Genomic DNA, 26,213 nt, shown 5'->3' with positions numbered 1-26,213 from the left:
GCGCCCTCTGGCAAGACTCTTTAGAGAAAAAAATTAAATGTACCTTATGTAAGCATGGGAAATTCTCTCCCTGCTATCCTGTAAGTTAAATGTTTATTTAAGATGGATCTTTAGTAAATGCTATCAATTCTATATTCACTTTAATTCACTTTAATATCACTATTCACTTTGTTGACTAGCTAAGGATTTCTGTATCTTTTATGTATTCCTATCTTCTAAATGTGAATTACAAAAAACATGAATTATAAAAGCATGACTATCAACTGATTTAGCTTAAAAGCTATAAAAATTTCAACATATAAAATAAAGCTGTAAAACCACAAAAGCTCATATTCAAAAGTCTTTATACGTTGAAACATTACCCAACCTGAGTTTCTCTTGCATTTGAATAAGCTTAACAGTGTCATCTGTAGAAGGTGGTTTCACACCATTAATAACGTATATACTGCAATTCAAGAACCGCCCCCACAAAGGGCAAAAAGCCTGAGACTATTCACTACTTTTTCCCTTAAAGCACTAAGAAACCAGTGCTACTTATTATTTTAAATTGTAATAAATGAATCAATTAAGTTACTAGATACGGTCTTTCTAAAGAAAATTTCACATTAAAAGTATATATATTGAGCTTAAAACAATTTTAAGACCTTTTAAGAATATGTCCTTGTGAATCAGCTCAAAAAATTGCTTTCCTGAAACTGCACAAAACCTAAAATAACTTCTGCTTCACGTACAGATCAGATGCACTGCGTGGGTGTTTTCTGTCATGTGGTAACAAGCTGTGCTGGTGCAAGACAAAAACTCTGACTTCACTCTGAGAACAGCTTTAGTTATATTAACTCTTTATTGTGTTGTGATATAAATATGGAATCATTCATTTCAGATGGAAACTATCAAGTAACTAACATATGCTAACTTTCAGAGCATGTGTCTTTCCAGGGCTGAGTCGTTTAGGGTCAGTAAATAACTGCACTTTAGTAAAAACACACTTCAATTTACACAAACCTCACACAGGAACTCCTTCCAGATCCTCTTCTCTACAAGTGTGTAAGGAGGGAACAAGCAAGGAGAGGTAGGATCAGGGCACAGAACCTCTCTAACTTGCCTATCATCATTAGTAAATGCTCTCAGAAAAGTCTGGTTTTTGCTTTAGGAACAAAAGAGGAGGAAAGGGCTCTTTTTGGGGGGAAGCAGTAAGGCACTGCGCTTCAGGGTCGGGCTCCAGAGTCAAACGGGCTGGGTTTGGCTCACGGCTCCACCTCTTACCAGCTGTGAAACCAGTAAAAGTTACTCAATTCTTCTAAGCTCACTTTTCCAGATAATTTGGGTAAAACCTGCAGGGCAAGGCCTGGCACGCTGCAGATAATCAATACATATTCCTGTTCAACAGAAAACCAAAAGGAGAAATGCAGGTGGCAAGCAGGAAGCTGGAGCACAGAAAAGGCGTGCAAGGCCAGCCAGCCTGGAGCTCAAGGAGGAAGAGGGGGCCAGGCAGGTTTTAGAGCCTGAGACAGACTCCCGGGACCATGAGGGCAGGACCCTCTGGCCGCCACAGCTTGACAGATCCACTCCCTATCCCTGTGCCGACTCCACGGCTTCACCTCTGCTTCCTGCTCCTCTCTTCAAACTCTACCCTATCCCACAGCAATCCCTGCCATGGCCTGGAAGACAGGAAGGCCGACGCCCAGTAGCTGGGTCAGTGGCAGGAAACCCCTTATCCTACTCAGGAAGAAAAAACATCCTCAACATGCATTTTTACCCTAGAAACATTACTGTATGCAGTGATTAAAATCTACACTAATATATATCTTATTAGGTACATAATGGGTTCAAAAGGCATTTATGCATGGGCTGTTTTTAAGGGCTGATAGTCACCTTGTACAAGGAAACATATTCACATTATAAACATCTGCCTTTTAAACAAACTTGGAATATGCAACCCGTCGATAAAATGGAGACACTCAGCAGGTATATTTTCAAAATGTCAAGATTATTTCCAGACATTAAAAATTAAAAAAAAAAAACAAAACCACAAATACTTACTGTAATTTTTATAGCTTTGTTCAACACATTTACCCATTCTACTAGGTCCTGCTGATCATTAGCTTGTAGGAAATATTTCCTCATCCCTGCATTCATAACTGTTGAGAGAAAAAAACAAACTACAACACATGAAATTTTGCACTTGTTACATCTAAATTTATGTTTGCGGCTACCTTCTGAAAAACCATGCTAGGTTCAATACTGTGACTCTCTTGGATTTGAAAAGATCATATGTAATAATGCTTTTATCACTCAATAACTTAGGTAAAACTCTTATTTTTAATGGCCGTGTTTTTCATGAAATGGAAATACCACAATATATTTAGCCAATCCCCTAATGATGGACATTTAGGCGATTTCCAATTTTTGAAATCATATGAATTATCCCAATGGAATATCATGTACATCGATCTTCCCGTACTTGGGTTACCAGTTCTATAGGATAAATTTCTTAACACAGATGTGTTGGGACAAAGGGAATTCACCTTTAAAATTTTTATAGATATTGGCAACTTGTCTTCCCAAAAGGTTGAACCCATTTACATTCCTAACAACAGTGTATGCAAACAGTACCCCACACCAGTCCTGATTATTAACACCGATGCCAGTCAGGGACCTTGTCTTCAGCCCCGAGACTCTGATATTGGAGCGGGGGTCCGCAAACAACATTTCCTAGGACCCCTTGCCAGCTGCTACTGGGAGGTACTGATGGGAGATTAGGTGTGAGGGAGGCGGGGAGAGGACACCCCTTGTAGGTTCCTGCTACCGCTGCCCTCCCTCCACCAGCAGCAACACACGCTAGCTACTGGTCCAGGCACTTCTGTCGCTCTCTACCCGAGCTTTACGGGCTCCTCAGACACCCCTCACCAGCTTCATCCTGGCCCCCTTCCAAGGTCCTAGGTTCTGGTGATACCACCTCTTCCCCTTTCGTCTCTCCAGCCATGTGGGTGAGAGCAGCTTTATACAGTTTCTAATTTCTGGGTTTCTTCAGCATTCCCTTTGTGCTCTTTCAGCTTTCCAACAAATGGGTAACCAATTCCCTGTAAACAAATACCCCAGGGTTTGAAATACCTAATGCAGAGTGTTTTCCTGACTGGACCCCAACAGATACAGCAATCTCTGACTACCTAATTGGTGAATAATCATATCTTGTTTAAATGTGAATTTCTTTGATTACTGAGACAAATTAGTTTTATATGTTTCTTGGCCATTAGAAGTTGTTTTGTGAGCTTTATTTTCTTTACTCCTATTTCTCCTGAGTGTTCATTTATTTTGTATTGACTTGGAGAACTTTTATATTAATCATTTGTTTTATTTCAAGCTCTTTTCCCAGTCTGTCATTTGCCTTTTCACTTTGCTCATGGTATCTTTTATCAAACAGAAATATTCTATCAATCTTTTCTTTTTCCTGTAATGACTTGAGCTTTCACATATTTAGAAAATCTCTCCAACTCAAGATTATAAAAATAAACACCTTGATATTTTCAGCACTATGTCCTTTATGTCTTTATATCTAAAATTTTATTATATTTGGAACTTTTTGTGCAATTTAACTGATATATACCTGTTTAGTGACTTTCTACTTGTATAAAGCAAAGCATACCAGCATACACAGTTGTCTACAAACTACCACAGTCAACTCTTGAATCAAAGCTTATTAATTATACTTCATGAGCATTTACTTTTAAAAACATAAATATCATTCTAGGAGCTAATGCACCTGAATAGCTATACTGTTGCAATTTTGAACTATAAAAATAACTTCCAAAGTCTCCATCAGAATATTAAACGACATACTCGCACTCAGTTGAATATGACTAAGGAAAGGGGGAAATGAAAACCCTCAAGGAAAAAAAGTTATTTCTCAAATGCACAGGACTTTGAAATTGGAACTGAGACCAAGACACTAAACCAGAGTTTCCTTGAACTGAGATGAGGATCTGAGCAAGGGAGTCAAATAGTTCCTTGGGAAGTGCTGTATGACAACTAGTCTGGAAACTAAAGAAATTTAAAACACTGTAAATCAGTTATTTTATATCTTACTAGAGACTGGAGAAATTATAAATGCCACTGCATAAATTAAGGTAAATGAGTAGCACAGGAAGATATATGTTAACACACTGCTTTTATTTTTAATTACTAACAATTGGCAAAGCACCCTTTCACAATCTTGTTCCAACTCAGGCTGAGGCTGAGCTCCCCCCACCCCGCAATGGCTTCTTCCTTCAATGCTGTTCTGGGCATCTGCCGGGATCACCCAGAGAGCCTGAAAATCTAAGCACTTGGGACTACACTGTACCTGCTACAAAGCAAGTGCTTAATATATCTATTTTTGAATGAATAACATTTATATAAGGACTTCTTTTAAGGGAAAAGAGGCAAATACGCCTCTCAAAAAGATTTTTTTTTTAATGATTTATTTATTTATTTGAGAGAGAGAGAGAGACAGCGAGAGAGGGAACACAAGCAGGGGGAGTGGGAGAGGGAGAAGCAGGCTCCCCGAGGAGCAGGGAGCCCAATGCGGGGCTCGATCCCAGAACCCTGGGATCATGACCTGAGTGGAAGGCAGATGCTTAATGACTGAGCCACCCAGGCACCCCTCAAAAAGATTCTTAACACACCCTGCAGTCCAAATAAAAATTTAGGTGCTATATTATTGTATATAGTGCATGGCAGAAAGAAGCATAATGATATGATGGGAGGGAAAAAATCAGAGCCTGGAGTCACTCAGACCTGACCAGCTCATGCACTTAACTAGCAACGTCATCTTGCAAAACCCATGTAATCTCTCTGAGCCCCATTTTCTTCATCAATGAAATGGATGCAACCCATTCGTTCCTTGAGGGGTGGAGGTGAGAGATGTAAAGAACCTAGGACAGTACTTGGGACAAAACAGAGATCATCATCTTCATCATCATCTGGAGATTTCCAAGTAAGAAAGCACTGTGGAAAATGTAAAGCAAATTACTGAGAAGTGGCTTATTAACAACGTTGGGAGGGAGGCGGGGACAGAGAAAGAAAAAACATTGGAATAAAACAAAACTATACAAAACCTGTAAGTTGCCATGCTTTTAAATCAGAGGTTTCACAGTGTATGATGACTCCATCCCAGAGGCTTGTGTTCCTACTACCTTTTCACTTGAGTACTTCTTTATTTCATTTCAAATCTTTACCATTAGAGTGAACGTATCGGATGGGTAAAGGTCAAGCGCAAACATGAGCCTGACTGCAAACAAATATCTCACAACCTAGGAGAAACTTAGGTTATGGTTCGAATGTGGTTACGGACCACATGGTTATGCGACCCTTTCCACATGACTTCTTTGTCAGTCTCTCTCTTCCCTCCATTCTTTCTCTGTCCTCTCCTCTTAGTCAGATGGCGGACTTTCTTAAAGGAACCTCTAATTTTCTCATTTCTCTCCTCTCATCTTTTTCTCTGCTCTACTTTTAGATTTTGACTTTTTTCTTCTGAGTTTTGCATTGTCTTGTGTCCCTTTTCCTATTTGACAGTTCTCTCTCCTCAAATGTCATGTAATCTTGGGCTTTCCATTCATATTTAAAAACAAGGTATTAAAAAACTGATTGGAAGCTCTCCTGAAGATTTGTAGGGCTGCTAACTGCTGGACCTCACTACACAGCAAACTCCTCCAGTAGAAACGCCCAGACGTCAGCACCTATGGCTCTCTTCTCTTGGGTATGCAGACTCTCATCCCACTATACGTGGCTGCCCAGTGCTCCGGAACTGGACACAGGAAAAGGGTGCATTCAATGTGCAGATTTTCACTTAGTCCTCCTATTTTCAGTTTCATGCCTCATCCCTCCCCTTCTCCCCAAGCACCAAGCCTCACTGACTCTATTTTTTTTTTTTAAGTTTTTATTTATTTAAGTAATCTCTATACCCATCATGGGACTCGAACTCATGACGCCAAGATCAAGAGTCACGTGCTCCTCCAACAGAGCCAGCCAGGCACCCCTCACTGATTCTATTTCTAAAGATACTACACATGCCATTTCTTGCTGGGATTGTGGATGGGCAGCTGCCTAAGCCGGATGGAAGCAGGGACCAGAGGCTGTCCCCCAACACAGACATCCAAATGTAGTCCCTGTTTTCAGTCCCTCCTCTTGTTGCATCCCCAAACAGTACCCAGAACCTAGCTCTATCTGGAGTTGGGGTGGGAGGCAGGACCCTGACAGGCCAGCTCTTCATTGGCCTCTGCTGCGACTCTGCTAAGTCATTTTACATTCCTCCGTGCACTTCCCATCTGTATACACTGCGGGTTACAGGTATCTGCCAGGTTCATCAAAGATGATTTGAGTGTTTCTTGTTCTCACACTTGTTTTTGAGCAATCTGAGATGAAATAATGGCAGAACGGTCTTTATGTTGCCATTCTGAATGGAAGTTATGGTTCCATTTTAGGAGCCTCTGCCTCCCTCTCTGACGGCACAAGCATTTTATGAATCTCTTTTCTATCTAATTTCTACTAATAAACTACTGGGAAACCAAAACTCTTAATCTTTGATTCCAAGTAATATCACCCATTCTAAATACTCCAATAACTGAATGTCACATCTATTACTATATAGTCCTATTCCTTCAAACCGCAGGTTTGAGATTTACATTAAAGACCTGTCAAGAGTATATGCTGTACACATTCTAAAACACAAAGTTTTCTGTTTCTTGACTTGCCCCCACTAGCTTTTCATTCACAAGGCTCTGAGGCATTTTCCTATTTAGTAACCAAAATTATAGATTTGTAATAAATACATAAATTTTTTTTTTAGTTTCTTAGTGGTGATAAAAGCCTTATAGAGGATTCTCTGAACAGCTACCTCACATCCTGCTCATATCCTGTTCTCTTACTGGATGTACATGACTGCCATCTGATGTTATCCCTAACACAATGCCTAGAGAAGAAACCTGCACTTTACAAGCAAAAGAGAACAAGGAACTTTAACATCAATTCTACCTCAAGAAGTTTCTTACCTTCACGTAAAGCACGTCAGTTGGCCACTCTGAATTTTGTCCTTTCCATCACGAGGGTCCACTAACATACTGAGGGCACATCAATTCTCCCAGCTTCAACTACCACCCACTATCTTCACAGGTTCCAAATTTCTCCATTCCTGATCTTCAGGCTCCATCTAGTCCTCGATTACTGTTACCACAACATTTCCATTTGGATGTTTCCCCACCACATCAAACTCCTTACCGAACATTTTACCCAATCCAGCTCTCCTTGACTCCTCATTTCTTTACTGGAAGAGAACCTACCGGAAACCTCTCTCTTCCCACATATTCAGTCACCAAGTCCCTTCACGTTTCCTGCTAGTGTCCTTCCTCTCTCCCCCACTGCCACCACCCAGATTCAAGCCTTTAGGTAAGGACAGTAGTTTGGGAGCCACTGAACTAATCTACCTGCATCAAAACTCTATCCATGCAAAAAACTTCCTTCACCTTATGTCAGCTTTCTAGATGCTAATTTCTCACCTCTTGTTTACACACACACAAACACACACACACACACACACACACACACACTACTTGTCAACATGTTATACCCACACTCCCGCCTGCCCTTTTACTTTTTGGTCTGTCGCTGTTCATTCCCAGCAGCTTCAAGGAGTGTTCAGGTGCCCGTGCACACCATGCTCTTCTCCCCTGCACGCCTCTGTCCCTGGGATCCCATCCCCCTGTCTTCCCAACGGTAGACAATGATCAAGGGTAGCTGGTCACTGACTCCAGTGTCTCCTCACCCAGTGTGGTTTCCCCCGACTCCCCAATGAGGATCTGAAGCTCTTCCTCTGTGGTTCTTTAATAGAATGTACACTCCTTTACCTACTGACTATAATAAATGCAATGATATTTTCAGCTACTGTGTCTGTCTGTGAGACAAGCAGCCTGTGAGACTCTTAAGGGCAACGACTGCTTCTTGTTACTCTTGCAGCCCCAGGGCCAAGCAGAGTGTGCACGTACTAGACATTCACTAGGTGTTTGCTGAACAAGTGGGTCAGACAACCTCAACTACCCCCAAACTGTAAACTTCTCACTACCCACAAGCTGAAAACAAAATCCTTTCCATTATTTATGCATTTATTATAAAATACTACAAGACAGAAAGTTAAAAATTACTGGAAATCTCACTGGTGGTGATCACTATACATGGTGGATAACGTCTACATCTGAGCAGAGGGAGGTGGCTATGACTGGGATGGACACAAGAAAGAGGCTTCAGGGGTAGGGGGTTTTATTTCTTCACCTGGATGGTGGTATCAAGGGAATTTCCCTTAGCATAATCCATTAATCCAAGGTTTGTGTTGTGTGGTTTTCAGGGACTGTTTTCTTTTACAGTATAACGTAATTATATTAGCCAAACTTAAATTAACAAACATATAAAATATGGCTACTTACCAAAACAGAATTCAGCCTTTGGCCTTAGCTTAGTTGCATCGCTAACCTAACAAAAAAGAGAAATGAGTCACTCACTTCTTCATATGCTACTATAACCAACTTTAAATGCTGCATGAACGTCCACATGTATGATTTCCCAATAACATGCATTTAGCACACAGATCTAAAATTAAACTTTAAAGACTACTGAAAAAGAACTGCAAATTAAACACAGAATATGGCTCCCAACTATAAGATGTTTGAAACAAATAATACTTCCATGTTCTTTTTGAATAAACTTGTATTTATTCAAAGGAAACATGAAGAAGTTGAAAGCAAACCATTAAAAGTTTTTATGTGACACACAGAAGAAATTTTAGTTTAACATAATTTTCAAAATACCTTCAGAATACTCTACAGAAACTATGAATTCTTCCCAAATTGCATATTTCCAAATTAGCTGTGAACCTTAAGAGAAAATGATGGTGGGCAAAGGGGAGATTGTGTATTTAATCAAGTCCCAAAATCCAGAAGGCATTAATCTGCAATGAGGAAACCAAAATGGTCCTGGATCCTCTTGTATATTAGAATACCTTGGGATAATGGGGTCACTTTGCTAAACGTGCCAATGTTTCAGAACGTTTCACCTTCTGAAACACCGAGCTGCACCTGGTTGCTGTTACCCCTATAAATACAGTAGCGCTCGTGGAAGCCCATTCAGGACTATCACCACCCTGCTGCCCAGTGTTAGAACATATCATTGTAGCATCTGTTTTGTACCTTCAAAAGGAATTCTAAGTCTGGGGTTCCTGACTGATCCCAACTACAAATTCACAGCTCTGAGTCACACTGGAATCTGTTCCAGGAATAAATTCTGGAAAAAAATGGCATGCCTAAAGTAGAGTACAAACTGTACAATTCAAACTTCGGAAAGCTGTGGGACAGAGATGAAAGTCAACAGAAGTGCACAGAGAAAGTTATATTTTAAAAGAGGAGCACAGGAGTTAGGAAGCAGATGGCCAATCAGTCCCACTTGCTTAGTTAATACTTTATTTTTAAAAAGAGTTCCCATTTTTAAAAACACCAGGTTACAAATGACTGAAAAGATATAAGCATATGGGCAACCTCTCCCTCAACTGCCTATTCCTCATCATTGCACTGAGAGTCAAAAATGTCTAGCAGCAATATATTTACATTACAGTACACATATACTGTAAGCCAGCAAGAAGACAAGGGGTCTACAGTTTTACAGTGGAATTCTATGCTTCCTAATAATAACTGCTATAGAATTCAAGCTGCAGGCTACCCTAAAGCATTTATTAAATGTCTTAATTTACAGGAACATTTGAGGTATACTTAAACAATATTTGTCTTTTGCAAATTAAATAATACAGTTTTAATTAAATAAATAATAATAAAATGTTGCCCTTTAAATATGTCATCTTTGTTGTGTAAGGGCTGATTCTTTTTGTTGTTGTCAATGAGAACAATACTGAGAACAAAGTACTTTATCTACAAAACTGTCCTTTAAACAAGAGGTACACTTGTAAACCAGTTTTCTCCTAAGGACCTTTGCTAACAAATTCCAATATATGCATAAGAGTATGCACACACATATGACTTAATGCTACTTTTCACATCTCATAACTTAAGCTTCTACAAACATACTTTGTATAAAAACCCCACAGGTCTAGCTCTTCAACATCTCTCTCTCAGTTCCCAAAACACCAATAAAATAAAGGGGGAGAAATACCTGAAAATACCAAACCTAAATTTTTGCAAAGAAAAACAGTACTGCAAAAATTCCAGAAATATCAACAAACAAGAAAACAGAAATTAGTAGAAACAAAGTGAAATGAGGGAAAACCCATTGTTTCATCATGAAGATGGTTTTCTTCAAAATAAAACATAAAGAAACAAGAAGTCAAAGGTAATGGGATTAAAAGTTAGAAACAGTTTAAATAAATACAGACTTAGAAAAAATCTTTTCCAGATTTCCCAAAGATAGAACCTGTTAACTGATCTTAGTCCTTCTGATGTCCCAATCATAAAAGTTAACGTTAACTTTTGCAATTTGCCACATCTTACAAGTTAACCCCATATTCTTCCTAAATTTTATCAAAGAACTTCTTCCTACACATAGTGACCAGGTACTATTTTCAGCATGATATGAACCCGAACATCATCACTAAATGACACAGAAAGGAAACTGCTTTTATTCACACTCTCATTCCAAGGAATTTTAATTCATGCATGAATGTGAAACAATATAGAAAAACTACCTTTGAAATGTAGGTAAGTTTAATGGCTCCCACACATGACGACCCAGAAGGTAAGTTCTGGAAACAAATTATTAATATATAATTAAAATCCAACATTAATTTATCTTATAATGTTCTAAACATACTAGAAAAAGTTAAGAATTTAGATTTTTTAATATCCCAGTTTACAAATCAACTTTTTCAGTTCAAGTATTTACAAATCAAGCTGATAATGTAGATAACAAAACCAAACTCTATTGTGTTCCACCATAATGCATTCTATAATTAAAAGGCTATTTTTATCATTGTGGCTAAACTTTTCTTTAAAAGCCGTAAGCGTAGGGTTGTGATACAGGATCATTTAGGCTTGTAGTAGAAAATGGTTGTTTGGGAACTTGAACTAAGAACCTAACTTACCTAACCTAAATTAAAAAGTAGCAAAGAATTTACACAGTTAAGAATTTGAACCACTAACAAAGGTTTGTGAGCATTCAAATTGTGAGCAATCAAAATTGTACTTTAATATATCCTGTAATAAAATAAACTGGATGGGTTATAGAGGGGGAAGATAGAGGCAGGAACATCAGATAAGAGTCTGGAAAAAAGTAATAAAGAATATAAAGGAAAACTCTGATAGAAGATTTTAAAAGTAAAATTAAGACAATGTTAACTTTGAAAGTTTCCTCCACTGTAGATTAACCAAGATCAACTTTTTAACTAACTTTATAATAATGTGCATTAAAAAGAAAATCTTTGGTTTTGTTTTTATGAATGATTAGGAGGTACGTTTCTCGGACCTCTCTATAAGCTTACTGGAAACAATTAATTATATGAAAGCCAAGACATTTCAAAGACTTAAGATTCCTAAACATAAACTGGTTATTGTTGACAGGGACAGGTCTTTTCAAAATTTTCACTCCCATATAAACTGCGTTGTTTTGCTTTAAACTATATACTACGTTCAAGCTTCTAAATATAAACCATAAATATATATATAAAATAAAATTGTAATTTTTAAGGTAAACTGTTAAATGGTTGTGTTCCTATATAAAATGTTTTACGTTTAGAGGTTGCTTTGTTGTTGCTGTTTTTAGTTTTGGATAAGGAAATGAAATGTTAAAATGTCTTCAAGACCTCCTAACTACTATCAAAATGATTTTTCTCAAACACTGCTACCATTCCATTCAAAAGTGTTATTTTTCTCTTAAGTCCTCCAAAAATTTATTGTTTTAACTAGCTGAATACAGTTCTAAGCCTTGTATGAGGAAGAGAAATGAGAACTATGTCATGGCCGCATGACATGAAGGGTCACAGATTAAAGAGTGGCACAGGGGATGCCTGGGTGGCTCAGCTGGTTAAGCGACTGCCTTCAGCTCAGGTCATGATCCTGGAGTCCTGGGATCGAGTCCCACATCGGGCTCCCTGCTCGGTGGGGAGTCTGCTTCTCCCTCTGACCCTCCTCCCTCTCATGCTCTCTGTCTCTCCTTCTCTCTCTCTCAAATAAATAAATAATCTTTAAAAAAAATAAAATAAAATAAAGAGTGGCACAGTACAGGGAAATATAAGTAGGTGAGAGACAAAGTTGAATATTCAAAATACCTAGTTCCTATGGATCAGTATGATTACTGCCAAATTCAACTACAAAAAAGTAGGTTTCAAAATCTGTTCCCTGACGGTGAACAAGAAATAATCAACTAGTGACGTTTTAAGATAAAAAGGAAAATGAGCCATTTGTTCTTATGAGTTCCTACACTCTTTTTGCCAAAAATACTTTTTTCAAGTTTCTTCAAAGTCACTCCCTGATACAGATACTCAATTATTTAATTCTCCACCATTACCCACACCCTCAACAAAATACAGAAAGCTCCAAATGGATCCCTAGTAATACACTAGAATGGATTTTTAAACCAATGGTTAGTGGTAAAGAAAGGAAAATGGAGGAAGATGGCTCCCTAAGGACAGGTGAGCCAAACTGATTTTCTTTTCGTTATCAGGGTTATTATGATCAGTATAAGTGTGTTACAGCACCGTAACATAAGCAACTAGATTGAAGCAGATGAAACTGTCATTCTTCAGTAGATCAAAATAGTGGTATACTGGCAATTTCATGTGGTTCAACCTAACATCATAATCTTAGCAAGACATTTTACTAAAGCTTTCATGAGGAAATATAAGTCTTAATACATTTAAAAACGACACAAAGCTGGTGTACTGATGGCTAATCCACTGGCTGCAGAGTCAAGATTGTAAAAGGTTCTTATCAGTTAGAATGAAGAGTTAAAATTATTAAGAACCAAATAAAAGACAGATTTAAAATTCTGTACTACATTCATAAAAACCAATGTGTTAATTACACCATGGAAATCTGGCTTTTAAAGAGTTTTTGCTGGGGCATCTGGCTGGTTCGGTCAGAAGAGCAAGTGACTCTTGATCTCAGGGTCGTGAGCTCAAGCCCCACGCTGGGTGTAGAATCTACTTAAATAATAAACTTTTTAAAAAAAAATTGCAACTCTTAAAACAACAACAACAAAAAAACAGTTCATGTAGAAAAAGATCTAGCTGAGTGCAAACTTTAATATCCACCCTCCCTGCTACAGCCACAGTGACCTATTCTCCACACAGGCCACAGCCTTCCTTGCTTGGACTTCTTTGTCCGTGCTATTCTTTGAGCACTGGAATACCCACTTCTCCATCTCTTGGCCAAAATCGTATCCACCCTCTGGGTCAATTTTCAATGCTGCTACCTCCATGAAGACCGTAACTCTGATTCCAAATTCATGTTTCCTTCAGTGTAATAAAGATAATCCATTTTGTGCTCACCTTCTTCTAGCTCTAAGTGGGAAGTGCTGATAAAAGTAATTCTGAGGGAAGAATCTATTATTATGAAGAAAAACAACCAAGGAGCTTTAAATACAATTTGGGAAAATCCATATATATCAGTCCACCAGGTCTTGTGAAGAGAGACAAACCAAGAAGAGCACAGGCCAGAATGGTCATAAAGGGGAGAAATCTGATTTCTATTAAAAAATAATAATAATAAATAAACATGAACTTTTGATTTCTGCTGACCTGTTCCTTCTTCCACTGACTCTGGCCAAGTAAATTAAGGTTATTAATCATTGTAGGTCCATAGCCAGGCTACTACCACCCAAGAAAGGTGGTTACACCCAGAGATAAGGGAGTAAAACAGTGTCAGGAAGCTCTATAAGGATATGGATAAAGAGTAGACAGTTCCTAGGGAAAAGAGTCTCAAAGTCAGCACTCAAATAATCTACACTGAATTAAAATACAAATTATCCTCCAAAATTTCAAAGGCTGTGTCAGGATAAAGGACTAAACTTACTTTATGGAGAATCAGAGGACAGGGTAGTATTAATGCGGAGCAGATACAAGGAAATAGATTTTGGCTCACAGAGCAAATAATAATTAAAGTGTCTCAAATACCATAAGTACTTTTTCATAATGTGTAATTCAAACAACAGCTAAAGTGAAGATCAGGGACAGACAGGTTTCCTGCATTGAGGAGGAGGTGGAATTTGTACTAAAGTCCCTAACAACTTGAATTCCATATAAACAAATATAAATGCATTAGTACATAAATATTTTGTCTAACCTGAAATAAGTAGAGAGTGGTGAAGAATACTAGACTGGTTGTCAGGGGATCTAGTTCCTTCTCCATGAAACAGAACAAACCTCCCACCAGTCCCCACTCCTCCCTTGATTCTAAGTTCCTCACCCACTAGACAGGATCAGCTTAGACATTTGCTAGGGACTCATCCTTGCAACATCTATCCCAACTGAATGAAGAGATTCACCGGGCGAGAAAACTTAAAACTACTCGACAGATGATCTCTAATCCAAGGTTTTTCAGATCTAAAACAGGGATTCTGATTTTTAATTTATGACATTTCCCCAATGATTTGAAAGGCAACAGTAAAATCAAAGTGCGTTTCAATTTGTGAATGACAGCTGACACTCAAATCTGCTGCTACAAGACGAAAGGACCACACGTGTGTGCAAGAGCGGCAACTAGCTCAGTCGTTTCTTTACCAAAAGACAGCAAGCTCTATCCTAGAGGCATTATCTTAAATTTAAATAATTTCAGAATTTTTTACCAGAGCCAGCATTTCTCTCCCCACCCCGGGGCAGGAGGGAATGGACATATATGCATGCACAAATTTTTATTGAATAAACTTAGTCTCATCTTCTGAAATTCAAGTAAGACAGCAGGAGTTGAGCATGCAAGACAGGAAGAATGCAGCCAGTAGAATTAAATCTAAACATACATTTTTTGGGAAAACAAATCCTAACAGCATATAGTATGTTCAATATTTTAATAATTAAAATTCTTGTGTGCTTTTGAAAAAAGGTTAACCAGCTGGATTTTACAAACCTGTGGATTATCCATGTACCATACAAAACTATCTTCTCTGGTATCCAGTATGAAGTACCTTCGAAGAAATTTCCCACTGTTTTCATTTTCCTCAATGTCTAGAAAACCACAAATACGATTCTGACGATCCACATAAGGCATTTCTGAGCCTGAACATTACACTGTAAAATAAAAACATTTGACAGTAAGTAATTTCTCAGTGGACTTCAAACATAAAATGTGCCATATACAATTTATTTAACAAAGAGCCCACTTCCCAAAATGAAGTGGTGATGTACATGTGAATATGTACAAAGCATGGGCAAAACCTTTTGAAATTAAGATTATGAGTGGTTACTAAATACAACTATACACATTGATTGGACCAAAGGAGAGCCATTCACCTCAGTTGAATAACTGACCTACTTTTTTCCCTAAACACACCCAGATGAGCCAAAAAATTAGCTATCCAAACTTTAATTTCCTCACTTATAAATTGAGATAATCTACCTTTCAGATTATTCCAGAATATTTTTAAATTCACAGAACAACAATAGCTAACACTTACTGGCCACTAACTATATGCTAGGCTCTGTGCAAGGTTCTTTTCCATGCATTTTCTCACTGAACCCTCAAAATGACCCCATGAATAGGAATCACCATCCCCATTTCACAGATAAGAGACTTAAGGCTCATAAGGGAAAGTGACTCTCTAAGATTAGAGAACTAGTAAATAAATCAAAACATGAACCCAGATTCTTGGGCTCTAGAGCTTATATCCTAACATCTATACCACATTCTCTCTCTAAAACTCTTCGAATTGCTAAAACTAAAATGAATCAAAGTAAAATTAATTAACATCATGAAAAAGAGAGATAAGCAGGTATTATGTGCCTCCTGATAAAGACACAAACATCACCTATGAAGTGAGCATGTAACAAAAAAGTTTTTTTTTTTTTTAAAGATTTATTTATTTATTTGAGAGAGCGAGAATGAGAGAGAGAGAGTACATGAGAGGGGGGAGGGTTAGAGAGAGAAGCAGGCTCCTCGCCGAGCAGGGAGCCCGATGCGGGACTCGATCCAGGGACTCCAGGATCATGACCTGAGCTGAAGGCAGTCGCTTAACCAACTGAGCCACCCAGGCGCCCTAACAAAAAAGTTTTTATCTGAATCGGATCCAGTCTCTAGATCTCCCTATGTCAAACCACCAATTTACAGGCAATAAAAAACGCAGAGGAACATAGTAAACTGCACCACGGGGGTTCAATCAGCCAAAGCCAGACTGTGGGGAACAGCAGGACAAACAGCCCAGTTTCTTCAGTAAATAATTATGGGGGGAAAAAAGAGGAGAAGGGAGAAGTTATAGATTAAGAGACTTCAAAAGCGTATCATATTCTGATTCTTAAAGTACTAAAATTTTTGTTGTACTGATTAAAGTTAAAAACCATGACTTGAGTAAAAAGCAGTTCCCAGCCATTTTTTTCTCTAGAAACTGTAGATATGTGACTCCTTCCTGATGGATGCAAATCTGCAGACTGTTCCTATTCCAACATCTTTTGGCAGGCTGAATTTATATATGTAACTAGTTCTTCATTTAAAGTCTCGAGGTTGTTTCACCCACAGTGAAAATTCAATTACAACACATTCTGATACACTGCATATTTAAATCACTATTCTATATGCATCCAGAGAAATTAGACACACCAAAAATTTTTAAACAAAATTATCTACTAAGGTCATGTATGTGTGTTATTATAAACCTGGCACTTAGAGGAGATAATTTCTTTAATGAACTTACCCAACATTTTAAAAATTTAAGTGTAATCAAAACTTGAAAAATTAATATACCATAATAACGTATAGGCATATCTCCTTTTATTGCACTTCACAGATACTGTGGTTTTTTACAAACTGAAGGTTTGTGGCAAACCTTACATGGAGCCAAGTCTACTGGCACCATTTTTCCAACAGCATCTGTTCACTTGGTGTCTCTGTGTGGCATATCGGGGTAAGTCTCACAATACTTCAAATCTTTTCATTATTATTATATTTGTCATGGTGATCTATGATCAGTGACTATGACTCGCTAAAAGCTCAAATGATGGTTAGCATTTTCCTAGCAAGAAAGGGTTTTTAAATTAAGATATGTACATTGGGGGCGCCTGGGTGGCTCAGTTGTTAAGCGTCTGCCTTTGGCTCAGGTCATGGTCCCAGGGTCCTGGGATCGAGCCCCACATCTGGCTCCCTGCTCAGCAGGAAGCCTGCTCCTCCCTCTCCCACTCCTCCTGCTTGTGTTCTCTCTCTCACTCTCTCTCTCTCTGTCAAATAAATAAAATAAAATAAAATCTTTTTAAAAAAAGGTATGTACATTGTTTTCTTTAGATGTAATACTATTACACTCTTAACAGACTATAGTATAGTGTGAACCTAACTTTTATATGCACTGAAAAACCAAAAAATTCATTTGACTTGCTTTATTGTGGTATTTGCTTTATTGTGGTAGTCTGGAGTCTAACCCACAATATCTTCCAGGTATACCTGTATCCACAGTAAAAACTATCCACTTGAGTGGTGTCATGAGGATAGACACACACCAAAGGAATAATATTGAGACCCCAGACAAACCCATACATCTATGGCCAACTGATTTTCAACAAAGGTACCAAACATCATGCAATGGGGAAGATTTGGCCTCTTCAAAATATGGTGCTGGGACAACTGGATATCCACATGCTAAAGAATGAAACTGAACCCTTCTTCACACTATATATGAAAACTGACTCAAAATGGATTAACAATCTGAATATAAGATAGCTAAAACCGTAATACTTTAAGAAAACATGGAGGCTGATATTCATGACCTTGGATTTGGCAATGAATTATTAGATATGAAATAAAAATATGAACAACAAAAGAAAAAACAGGCTAAATTGGACTTCATAAAAACTAAAAGCTTTTTTTTTTTTTTTTTAAGAGACATAGAGTGTACAAGCAGAGTACAAAGGGGAGAGAGAAACTTAAGCAGACTCTGCACTGAGCTGGAGCCCAAAGCTGGGCTCAATCTCAGGACCCCAAGATCACAACATGAGCTGAAACCAACAGTCAGATGCTTAACCAACTGCACCACCCACATGCCCCAAAACTAAAAGCTTTTTTGCATCAAAGAACATCAAGAAAATGAAAAGAGAACCTACAGAATGGGAGTAAATATTCACAAATTACATATCTGACAAGGGTCTAATATCCAGAATATATAAATAGCTCTTACAATTCAATAACAAACAATCCAAATAAAAAATAGGCAAGGACTTGAAAAGTCATTTTGCCCAAAGAAGATACATAAATGGCCAAACAGAACCCAAAAAGATGCTCAGTATCATTGGTAATTAGGGAAATGTAAACCAAAACCACAGTGAGATACCACTTTATAACCACTAGGATGGTGATAATTAAAAGAAAGGAAAATAACAAGTGTTAGCGAAGATGTGGAAAACTGGAACCCCCCCCACTCTAAAATGGTACAACAGCTGTGTAAAACAGTTTAGTAGTTCTTCTAAAGTTGAACACAATTACCATACAACTCAGCATTTCCACTCCTAGATATACACCCAAAAGAAGTGAAAACAGGTACTCATAAATATTAATTGCAGCACTATTCACAATAAGCAAAAAGTGGAAACAACCCATATGTTCATCAACAGGTGAACAGTTAAACATGTGATCTACCCAACACAATGGAATATTATGCAGATACAGAAAAGAATGAAGTACTGATATAATAATCCAATAAAAAGTCTGACAGAATATTTTATAAAAATTGAGAATATGATATGTATTTTATGATATATACTGAAATGCACATGACCTAGAAAAGCCAAATCAATGTGGTGCCTAGGCAGCCCAGTCGTTAAGTGGCTGCCTTAGGCCCAGGTCATGATCCCAGTGTCCTGGGATCGAGCCCCGCACCAGGCTCCCTGCTCAGCGGGGAGCCTGCTTCTCCCTCTCCCTCTGCTGCTGCTTCCCCTACTTGTGCTCTCTCTCTGTGTCAAATAAATAAATAAAATTTTTTAAAAAGGAAGAAAGAAAAGCCAAATCTACTTCCCAAAAGAATAGAGTAGGATAACTTACACTATTTGATTTTAAGACTTACAAAAAAGCTACAACAATACAGTGTAGGATTAAAAAAAAAAAAAAAAAGATATAACAAATCAGTGGAACAGAGAAGCATCCAGAAACAGACTCTTACATATTTACTGTCAGTTGATTTTCAACAAAGATGCCAAGGCAATTCCATAGGGAAAGGATAGTCTTTTCAACAAATGGCGCTAGAACAATTAGGTATTCATGTGGGAAAAAATGTAACAAAATTAATCACAGACCTAATATAAAAGCTACAACAATAAAGCTTCTTAAAAAAAAATAGGAGAAAGTGCTCATGACCTTAGGAGTACATAAAGATTTCTTAATTAAGACACAAAGAGCATGAGCCATATAGTAGTTGTTATATTGGACTTAAAAAAATTAAAAACTGCTCTTTGAAAGACACTGTTAAGAAATCAAAAGACAAGCCACAGAATGAGAAAAATATTCAGTACCTATAGGTCTATCAAATAACTGATATCCAAGAACAGGCAAGAAATTATTACAGTTCAATAATAAGAGAAGCAAACAAACAGGAAAATGGCCAAAAAATCTGAAGAGACAAGTCAATGAAGATACAAATAGTAAACGAACACATGAAAAGACGTTCATGATCATTAGTCAGAAAAGTATTGCAAATAAAAACCATGAGATAGGGCGCCTGGGTGGCTCAGTTGGTTAAGCAACTGCCTTCAGCTCAGGTCATGATCCCGGGGTCCTGGGATCGAGTCCCACATAGGGCTCCCAGCTCAGTGGGGAGCCTGCTTCTCCCTCTGACCCTCTCCTCTCTCGTGCTGTTTCTCTCTCGCTCGCTCTCTAATAAATAAATAAATAAAATCTTTAAAAAAAAAAAAAAAAAAACCATGAGATACCACAACATATCTAATAGAATGGCTAAAACAAAAACAACCCAAAAAACAACAAAACCTGACAATATCAAATGCTGACAAGAATGTGAAACAAGTGAACTCCCTCTCATACATTGCTGGTGAGATGCAAAATGGTACAGCAACTTGGAAGAACAGTTTCCACAGTTTCTCATGAAGTTAAACATACCATTACAATGACCCAGCAATCCTACTGTGAACTGAAAGATGTGTTTGCACAAAAATCTGTACAAGTGTCTACAGCAACATTATTTTACTGGCAAAAAGCAGAAACAACCCAAATGTCCTTCGACCAATAAATGAATAAACTGTGGTATAACCAATACAATGGAATACTACTTAGCAATATAAAGCAACAAACCACTGATACATACAACATGAATAAATCTCAAATCTATTTGGCTAAGTGAAAAAAGCCAGACCAAAAAGGCTATTGGGACAGAGAACAAATCAGTAGGTGAAGGCAGGGGTTGGCTTCAAAGGGTAATATGTGTAGTGATGAACTGTTTTGCATCTTAATTGTGGTGGGATACACCACTACATAATGAATTCATCAAAACTCAGGCCTATAGACCACAGAATAAACTTTAGTGCATACAAGTTAAAAAACAAAACAAAACAAACTACAGTGATTAAAAAAAACACCAGAATTGCTAAGGCTTGGGGGGCACCTGGGTGGCTCAGTCGGTTAAATGTCCAACTCTTGGTTTAGGCTCAGGTCATGATCTCAGGGTTGTGAGATCGGGCCCCACACAGGGCTCCCTCCACACTCAGTGGGGAGTATGCTGGAAATTCTCTCCCTTTGCCCCTCCCCTCTACTCTCTCTCTCTCTCAAATAATCTTAAAAAAAAAAAAAAAAAGAATTGCTAGGTCTTAAGATAAGGAAAAGGACTACAAAGGAATGTAAGTCAAATTTTTTGATGTGTAACTGTTGTGTATCTAGATTGTGGTGGAGCTTACACAATTACATGCACATGTCAATACTTAGAGAACTGTGCCCTAAAATGAGTAAAATTTACTGTTTGTAAATTATAAATCAATAACCCTGAATTTAAAAAGATACCATACACTCACCAGATGGCTAAAATTAAGCAAAATGACAATATGGTATGTTGTCAAAGATGTGGCACATACAGAATTTCTGTACTGTTGATGGGAACGTAAAATGATACAACCACTCTGGGAAAAGTTCTGGCAATAAAACCAAAATAATACACCTAATCTCTGACCCACCCATTCCATTCCTAGGTATTAATGCAAGAGAAATGAAAACATATATTTATGCAAAGACTAATTCAAAATTTTTATAGTTTTACTTCTAATAGCCTCAAACTAGAAACAACCCAATGTCCATCAACACATGAAGAGATAAATAAAATGTAATCGGTCTATACAATGAAATACCATTCTACTGTGTGAAGGAAGCACAGCCACACGCCACAGTATAGTCAAAACTCATCAAACTGTAAACTTCAAATGGATAGTTTATTGTATGTAACTTAAAGTTCTACAAAGTTAATAAAAAATATCCAGTAGCAATAAAAAATTCATTGATAAAATTGACCATGCATAACTTTTTAAAAAAAGCTTTTGCATGGCAAAAACCTGATAAGCAAAGTCAAAACCAGTAGAAAATATTTACAACTTATATCATGATAACATTTAAAGAGCTTGCAAAAAAAGTCAAGGGAAATATATCAAAAGTTCAATAGAAAAATGGGGAAAACGCATGAACAGATATTCTGCAGAAAATGATATAAAAATGGCCCTTAAACATATAAAAAGATGCTCAACTTCATTCATAATAAGAAAAATCTCAAAATAAGAGATACAGTAGGCATTGCCACTGACTCCATAAACAAGACAACCAGACTTCATGTGTCTAAGAACATGATAGCATCTATGAAACACTTCTGAAAAAAAAAAAAAAAAAAAAAAAGCTTGAATTTGACCAAACCTCTAGATCTAACTACCAACTGATAGAAAACAGGGGAAAAACATGTTAAACCACACCACAGGGATTCAAATAGCAAAATCCAAACTATAAGAAATTTCTCAGGACAAATAACATAATTTCTTCAAAAATAAATTCCAAGGGAGCAGGGGGAAAGGAATGGGAGGAAGAACCTATAAATTAAAAAACTAAGGGGCGCCTGGAATGGCTCAGTCGGTTGAGTGACCGACTCTTGGTTTTGGCTCAGGTTGTGACCTAGGGTCCTGAGATCCAGCCCCACATCAGGCTCAGGGGGGAGTGTGCTTGAGATTCTCTCCCTCTGCCCCTTTCCCTGCTCCCAGGTGCGCTCGCTAATAAATCTTTAAAAAAATAAATAATAAAAGACTTAAAAAAAACACAATCACAACATGTGGACCTTATATAAATCCTGTTTTTAAAAAAACACGGACAAGGGCACTTGGGTGGCTCAGTCAGTTGAGCGTCTGCCTTTGGCTCAGGTCATGATCTCAGGGTCCTGGGATCAAGCCCCCCCCCCATCGGGCTCCCTGCTCTGTGGGGAGTCTGCTTATCCCTCTCCCTCTCTCTGCTGCTCTCTGCTGCTCCCCATCCCTGCTTGTGCTTTCTTGACTCTCTCTCAAATAAAATCTTTAAAATAAATAAATTAAAATAAATTTAAAAAACACTGACATATTTAAGAAAACTAGATATTAGGATACTGCCTAATGGTATTAAGGAAATGGATCTTTATTTTCAGTGTGATAATGTTATTGTGGTTATGTCATCAAGAAAATGAATCCTTATCAGTTAGAGGTATTTACTGATACAGACATAAAATATCACCTGCATAATCTAGGGGGAGGGAATGAAGAAGGCATGGCCTGGATTGACAGTTGTTGGAGCTACATGATGGGTACTATAGTTATATAATTCTGTCTACTTTTTTGGATGTTCACAACCTTCACAATAGAAACAAATCTGTGTTACAGAGAGATACCATTTCTCACCTATCTCACTGGCAAAAAGTCAAAAGCTTGCCAATACACTATACTGGTGATGCTATTAGATAACAGGGACTCTTTTACACTGCTCATGAAAATGCAAAATGGTGCAACCCTACTGAGGTGAATACGGTACTATTTAACAAAATCACATATACATTTATCCCATAACCCAGTAATCTCACTTGGTATTATAACTCTGAAAATATTTTATATATATGATAGTATTTGATGTGCACTATAGGATAATGTAAACATATTAATGCTATGATTATCTTGCCATAACACTTATAGAATATACAATAGAATATAGAATATAAAATATGATATCATGTAACATAAAGTAATACAACATTCATTTGTTATTAGGAACCAAGATTTTCATGGTAACAGAAAAGATGTATAAATAAAAAAGGCAAAACTCTACATAATACATCTGAATTAGAGATATTATGAACTCATTCTTTGAAAATATAATAATAGAAAATCATCACTTTTGCAACATAATCACTGATTTAAAGTAAGGATCTTCAATGAACACTAAAACCAATATATAACAGGTTGTTAGAGAACAGAATATTCACAGTCTCAAAATATTTACCCCACAGTTTTCTTACTAATTACAAAGAGGAAAATGTATCTTTACAATGAGAGATCTTATAGCCCCCACCTTTACCAAATGCTTAATTATCTAATGACTCTAGATGCTAGGTAGTAACGAATACTACTTCTTCCTACACAGATTACATATTATATGATCCCAATGATTTGAACTCCATATGGGCAAACCCGTAAAGACAGAAGTAGATTAGCACTTGCCTAGGGATAGAAGGGATGAGGGGAATGAGGAGTTACCCCGGGATGGGAGGGTACAGGTTTCATTTTAGGGTAATAAAAATATTCTAAAATTGAGTGTGGTAACAGTTGCACAATTCTGTGAATATACTAAAAACCACTGAATTGTACACCTTAAATCGGCAAATTATATCTTAATAAAGCTGTTTTTCTAAAAAAAAAAAAAAAAAAGAAAAAGAAAGAAGAATTACAATTGTTTTTCATTCTAGATCACATGAGAAACTCTAAGAAACATTTCATCTCCCAGACCTCTGAATTTTATTAGAGTGTCCCAGGAGGTAGCCCATGGACCTCTTTTCTGTATATATGCAGTTCCTTGGTGAGCTCACTTATTTACACAGGTCTACGTACAGATGGTTTCCAACAGCTATCTCCAGCTCTGGACATCCAGCTGAACTGCAGACTCATGTATACAACTGTCTACATATCTACTTACTTACCTAAGAGACATCTCAAACTTAACAAACAGCATCAGATATTCCCCTTAGAAACCTGTTGTCTCAGTCCTCCTCATCTCAATAAATAGCCACTCCCTTCTTCCAGCTGTCAGGCAAAATATCTTAGAGTCAGAATTGAATGAATCTTCTTTCTCAGCAAATCCTGTTGACTCCATCTTGTAAATATATCCAGAATCCCACTACTTCTCATCACTTGCATTTGTAGCCACTCTGGTCCAAGCCACTATCACCTCTCAGCTGGATGACTGTTCCTTGCTTCTGCTCTTGCCCCCTTCACTTTATTCTCAACAGAGCAGAGTGATCCCATTAAGACATATATCCAAGTGTTTATTTAATAAACACATACCACTACTGGCCAAGCACTGTTCCAAATATTTAAATATAAGTTCATTTAATCCTTGTAACAAATTTACAGATGAAAAAACAAAGCACAGGGAATTTTAAAAATAACTTGTCCCAGGTCACAGGTTTAGGAAGTGGCACAGTTCAGATTCAAACCAGAGAAGTCTAGCTCTGGAGCCCAGGCTCTTCAATACTAGGTAATGTCACTCTGCTCAAAACTCTTCAACTTTGGCTACTTATTAGAATTATCTAGCAGTTGTTAAAAATCCTGATGCCAAGGCTGGACACCCCCCCAGACCAATTAAATCAGAAACTCTGGAGATGGGGGCTGCCTGGCTGGCTCAGTCAGAAACACATGTGACTGCTGATCTCGAGGGTTGTAAGTTTGAGCCCTACACTAAATGTACAGATTACTTAAATAAATAAAACTTAAAAAAAAAAAAAAGAAGAAAGAAACTCTGAAGATGGGATCTAGACATTAGTACATTTTTAAATCTCCCCAGATAATTCCAGTGTTCAGCCAAGGTTAAGAACCATTGTTTCAATGTGATCTCATCTCATTCAAGTAAAAACTAAAGCCTTTACAAAGACATACAGGCCTCACCTACACGCCCCACACCCTATCCCAGTCCCCCCTTGGTCACTTATCTGGCCACTGGACTCTGTACTATGTCAGACAAGCTCCCCACTCGGGGTCTTTGAACTCAAATATCACTTTCTCAGAGAAAGAGCGACACCCAACTTGACACTATCTAAAATTGCAAATGTCAACTGTACTGCCACTTCCTATCTCCCTTTTCTGCTTTATTCTCCTTAGCATTTGCTGCTAACAAACAATATCATTTACTTATTTACCTATCTCCTGTTTCCCCACACTGGAATGTCGGCTCCACAAGAGCAGTGATTTTTTTTTTTTTATTTACTATTGTTTCTTCAATGCTTAAAACAGTCCTGATCCATGGAAGGCACGCAGTAACTATTTGTTGAACGAAGTATTAAGAAGCCCGTAATAATTGCAACAAATATTTTCTTCCTCCACAATTGTTTTATTCAAGTATAATTAACATAGTGTTATATTAGTTACAGGTGTACAATATGGTGATTCAACAGCTCTATATATTACTCAGTGCTCATTGCAGTAAATGTACTCTTGATGCCTTTCGCCTACTTTACCCATCCCTCATCCACCTCCCCTCTAGCAGCCACCAATTTGTTCTCTGTAGTTAAGAGCCTGGGGGTTTTTTTGTCTCTTTTTTCTTCGTTCATTTATTTTGTATCTTCAATTCCATGTGAGTGAAATCATACGGTATTTGTCTTTACCAGACTGACTTATTTCACTTAGCATTATACCCTCTAGATCTATCCATGTTTTTGCAATGAATATTAATATTTCAGTTTCTAGATAGAAAGCTGCTTTTTCCTCATTAGACAAGAAATCATTTAGGGGGCGCCTGGGTGGCTGAGTCGTTAAGCATCTGCCTTCAGCTCGGGTCATGATCCCAGGGTCCTGGGATCAA

At 37.6% G+C, this 26,213-nt stretch overlaps 1 protein-coding gene across 16 annotated transcripts in view; it reads right to left on the bottom strand.

Annotated features, from left to right (window-relative positions):
• The window catches only part of PLEKHA1 (pleckstrin homology domain containing A1), a 56,216-nt gene that overhangs the window by 24,493 nt on the left and 5,510 nt on the right, over positions 1-26,213 (bottom strand). For 9 of the 16 annotated variants that reach the window (XM_064595377.1, XM_064595380.1, XM_064595373.1 and 6 more), the window contains 4 exons: positions 15,084-15,244; positions 10,712-10,768; positions 8,451-8,496; positions 2,041-2,159 (listed from right to left, as the gene is read on the bottom strand). In XM_064595377.1, coding sequence (XP_064451447.1) covers positions 2,041-2,159; positions 8,451-8,496; positions 10,712-10,768; positions 15,084-15,224 — 363 coding nt within the window. In that variant the 5' untranslated portion in view covers positions 15,225-15,244. The remainder of the gene's footprint in view (positions 1-2,040; positions 2,160-8,450; positions 8,497-10,711; positions 10,769-15,083; positions 15,245-26,213) is intronic. The other 7 variants (XM_064595376.1, XM_064595381.1, XM_045879007.3 and 4 more) reach the window with 4 other exon arrangements.

The sequence above is a fragment of the Mirounga angustirostris genome, unplaced genomic scaffold, assembly GCF_029215605.1.
Source record: "Mirounga angustirostris isolate CCGP_5_RB_7025 unplaced genomic scaffold, mMirAng1.0.hap1 SCAF_6, whole genome shotgun sequence".
In the NCBI taxonomy this organism is placed as follows: domain Eukaryota; kingdom Metazoa; phylum Chordata; class Mammalia; order Carnivora; family Phocidae; genus Mirounga; species Mirounga angustirostris.
The sequence above is the reverse complement of the archived record's forward strand: the minus strand, read 5'-3'. Positions and strand labels throughout refer to the sequence as shown.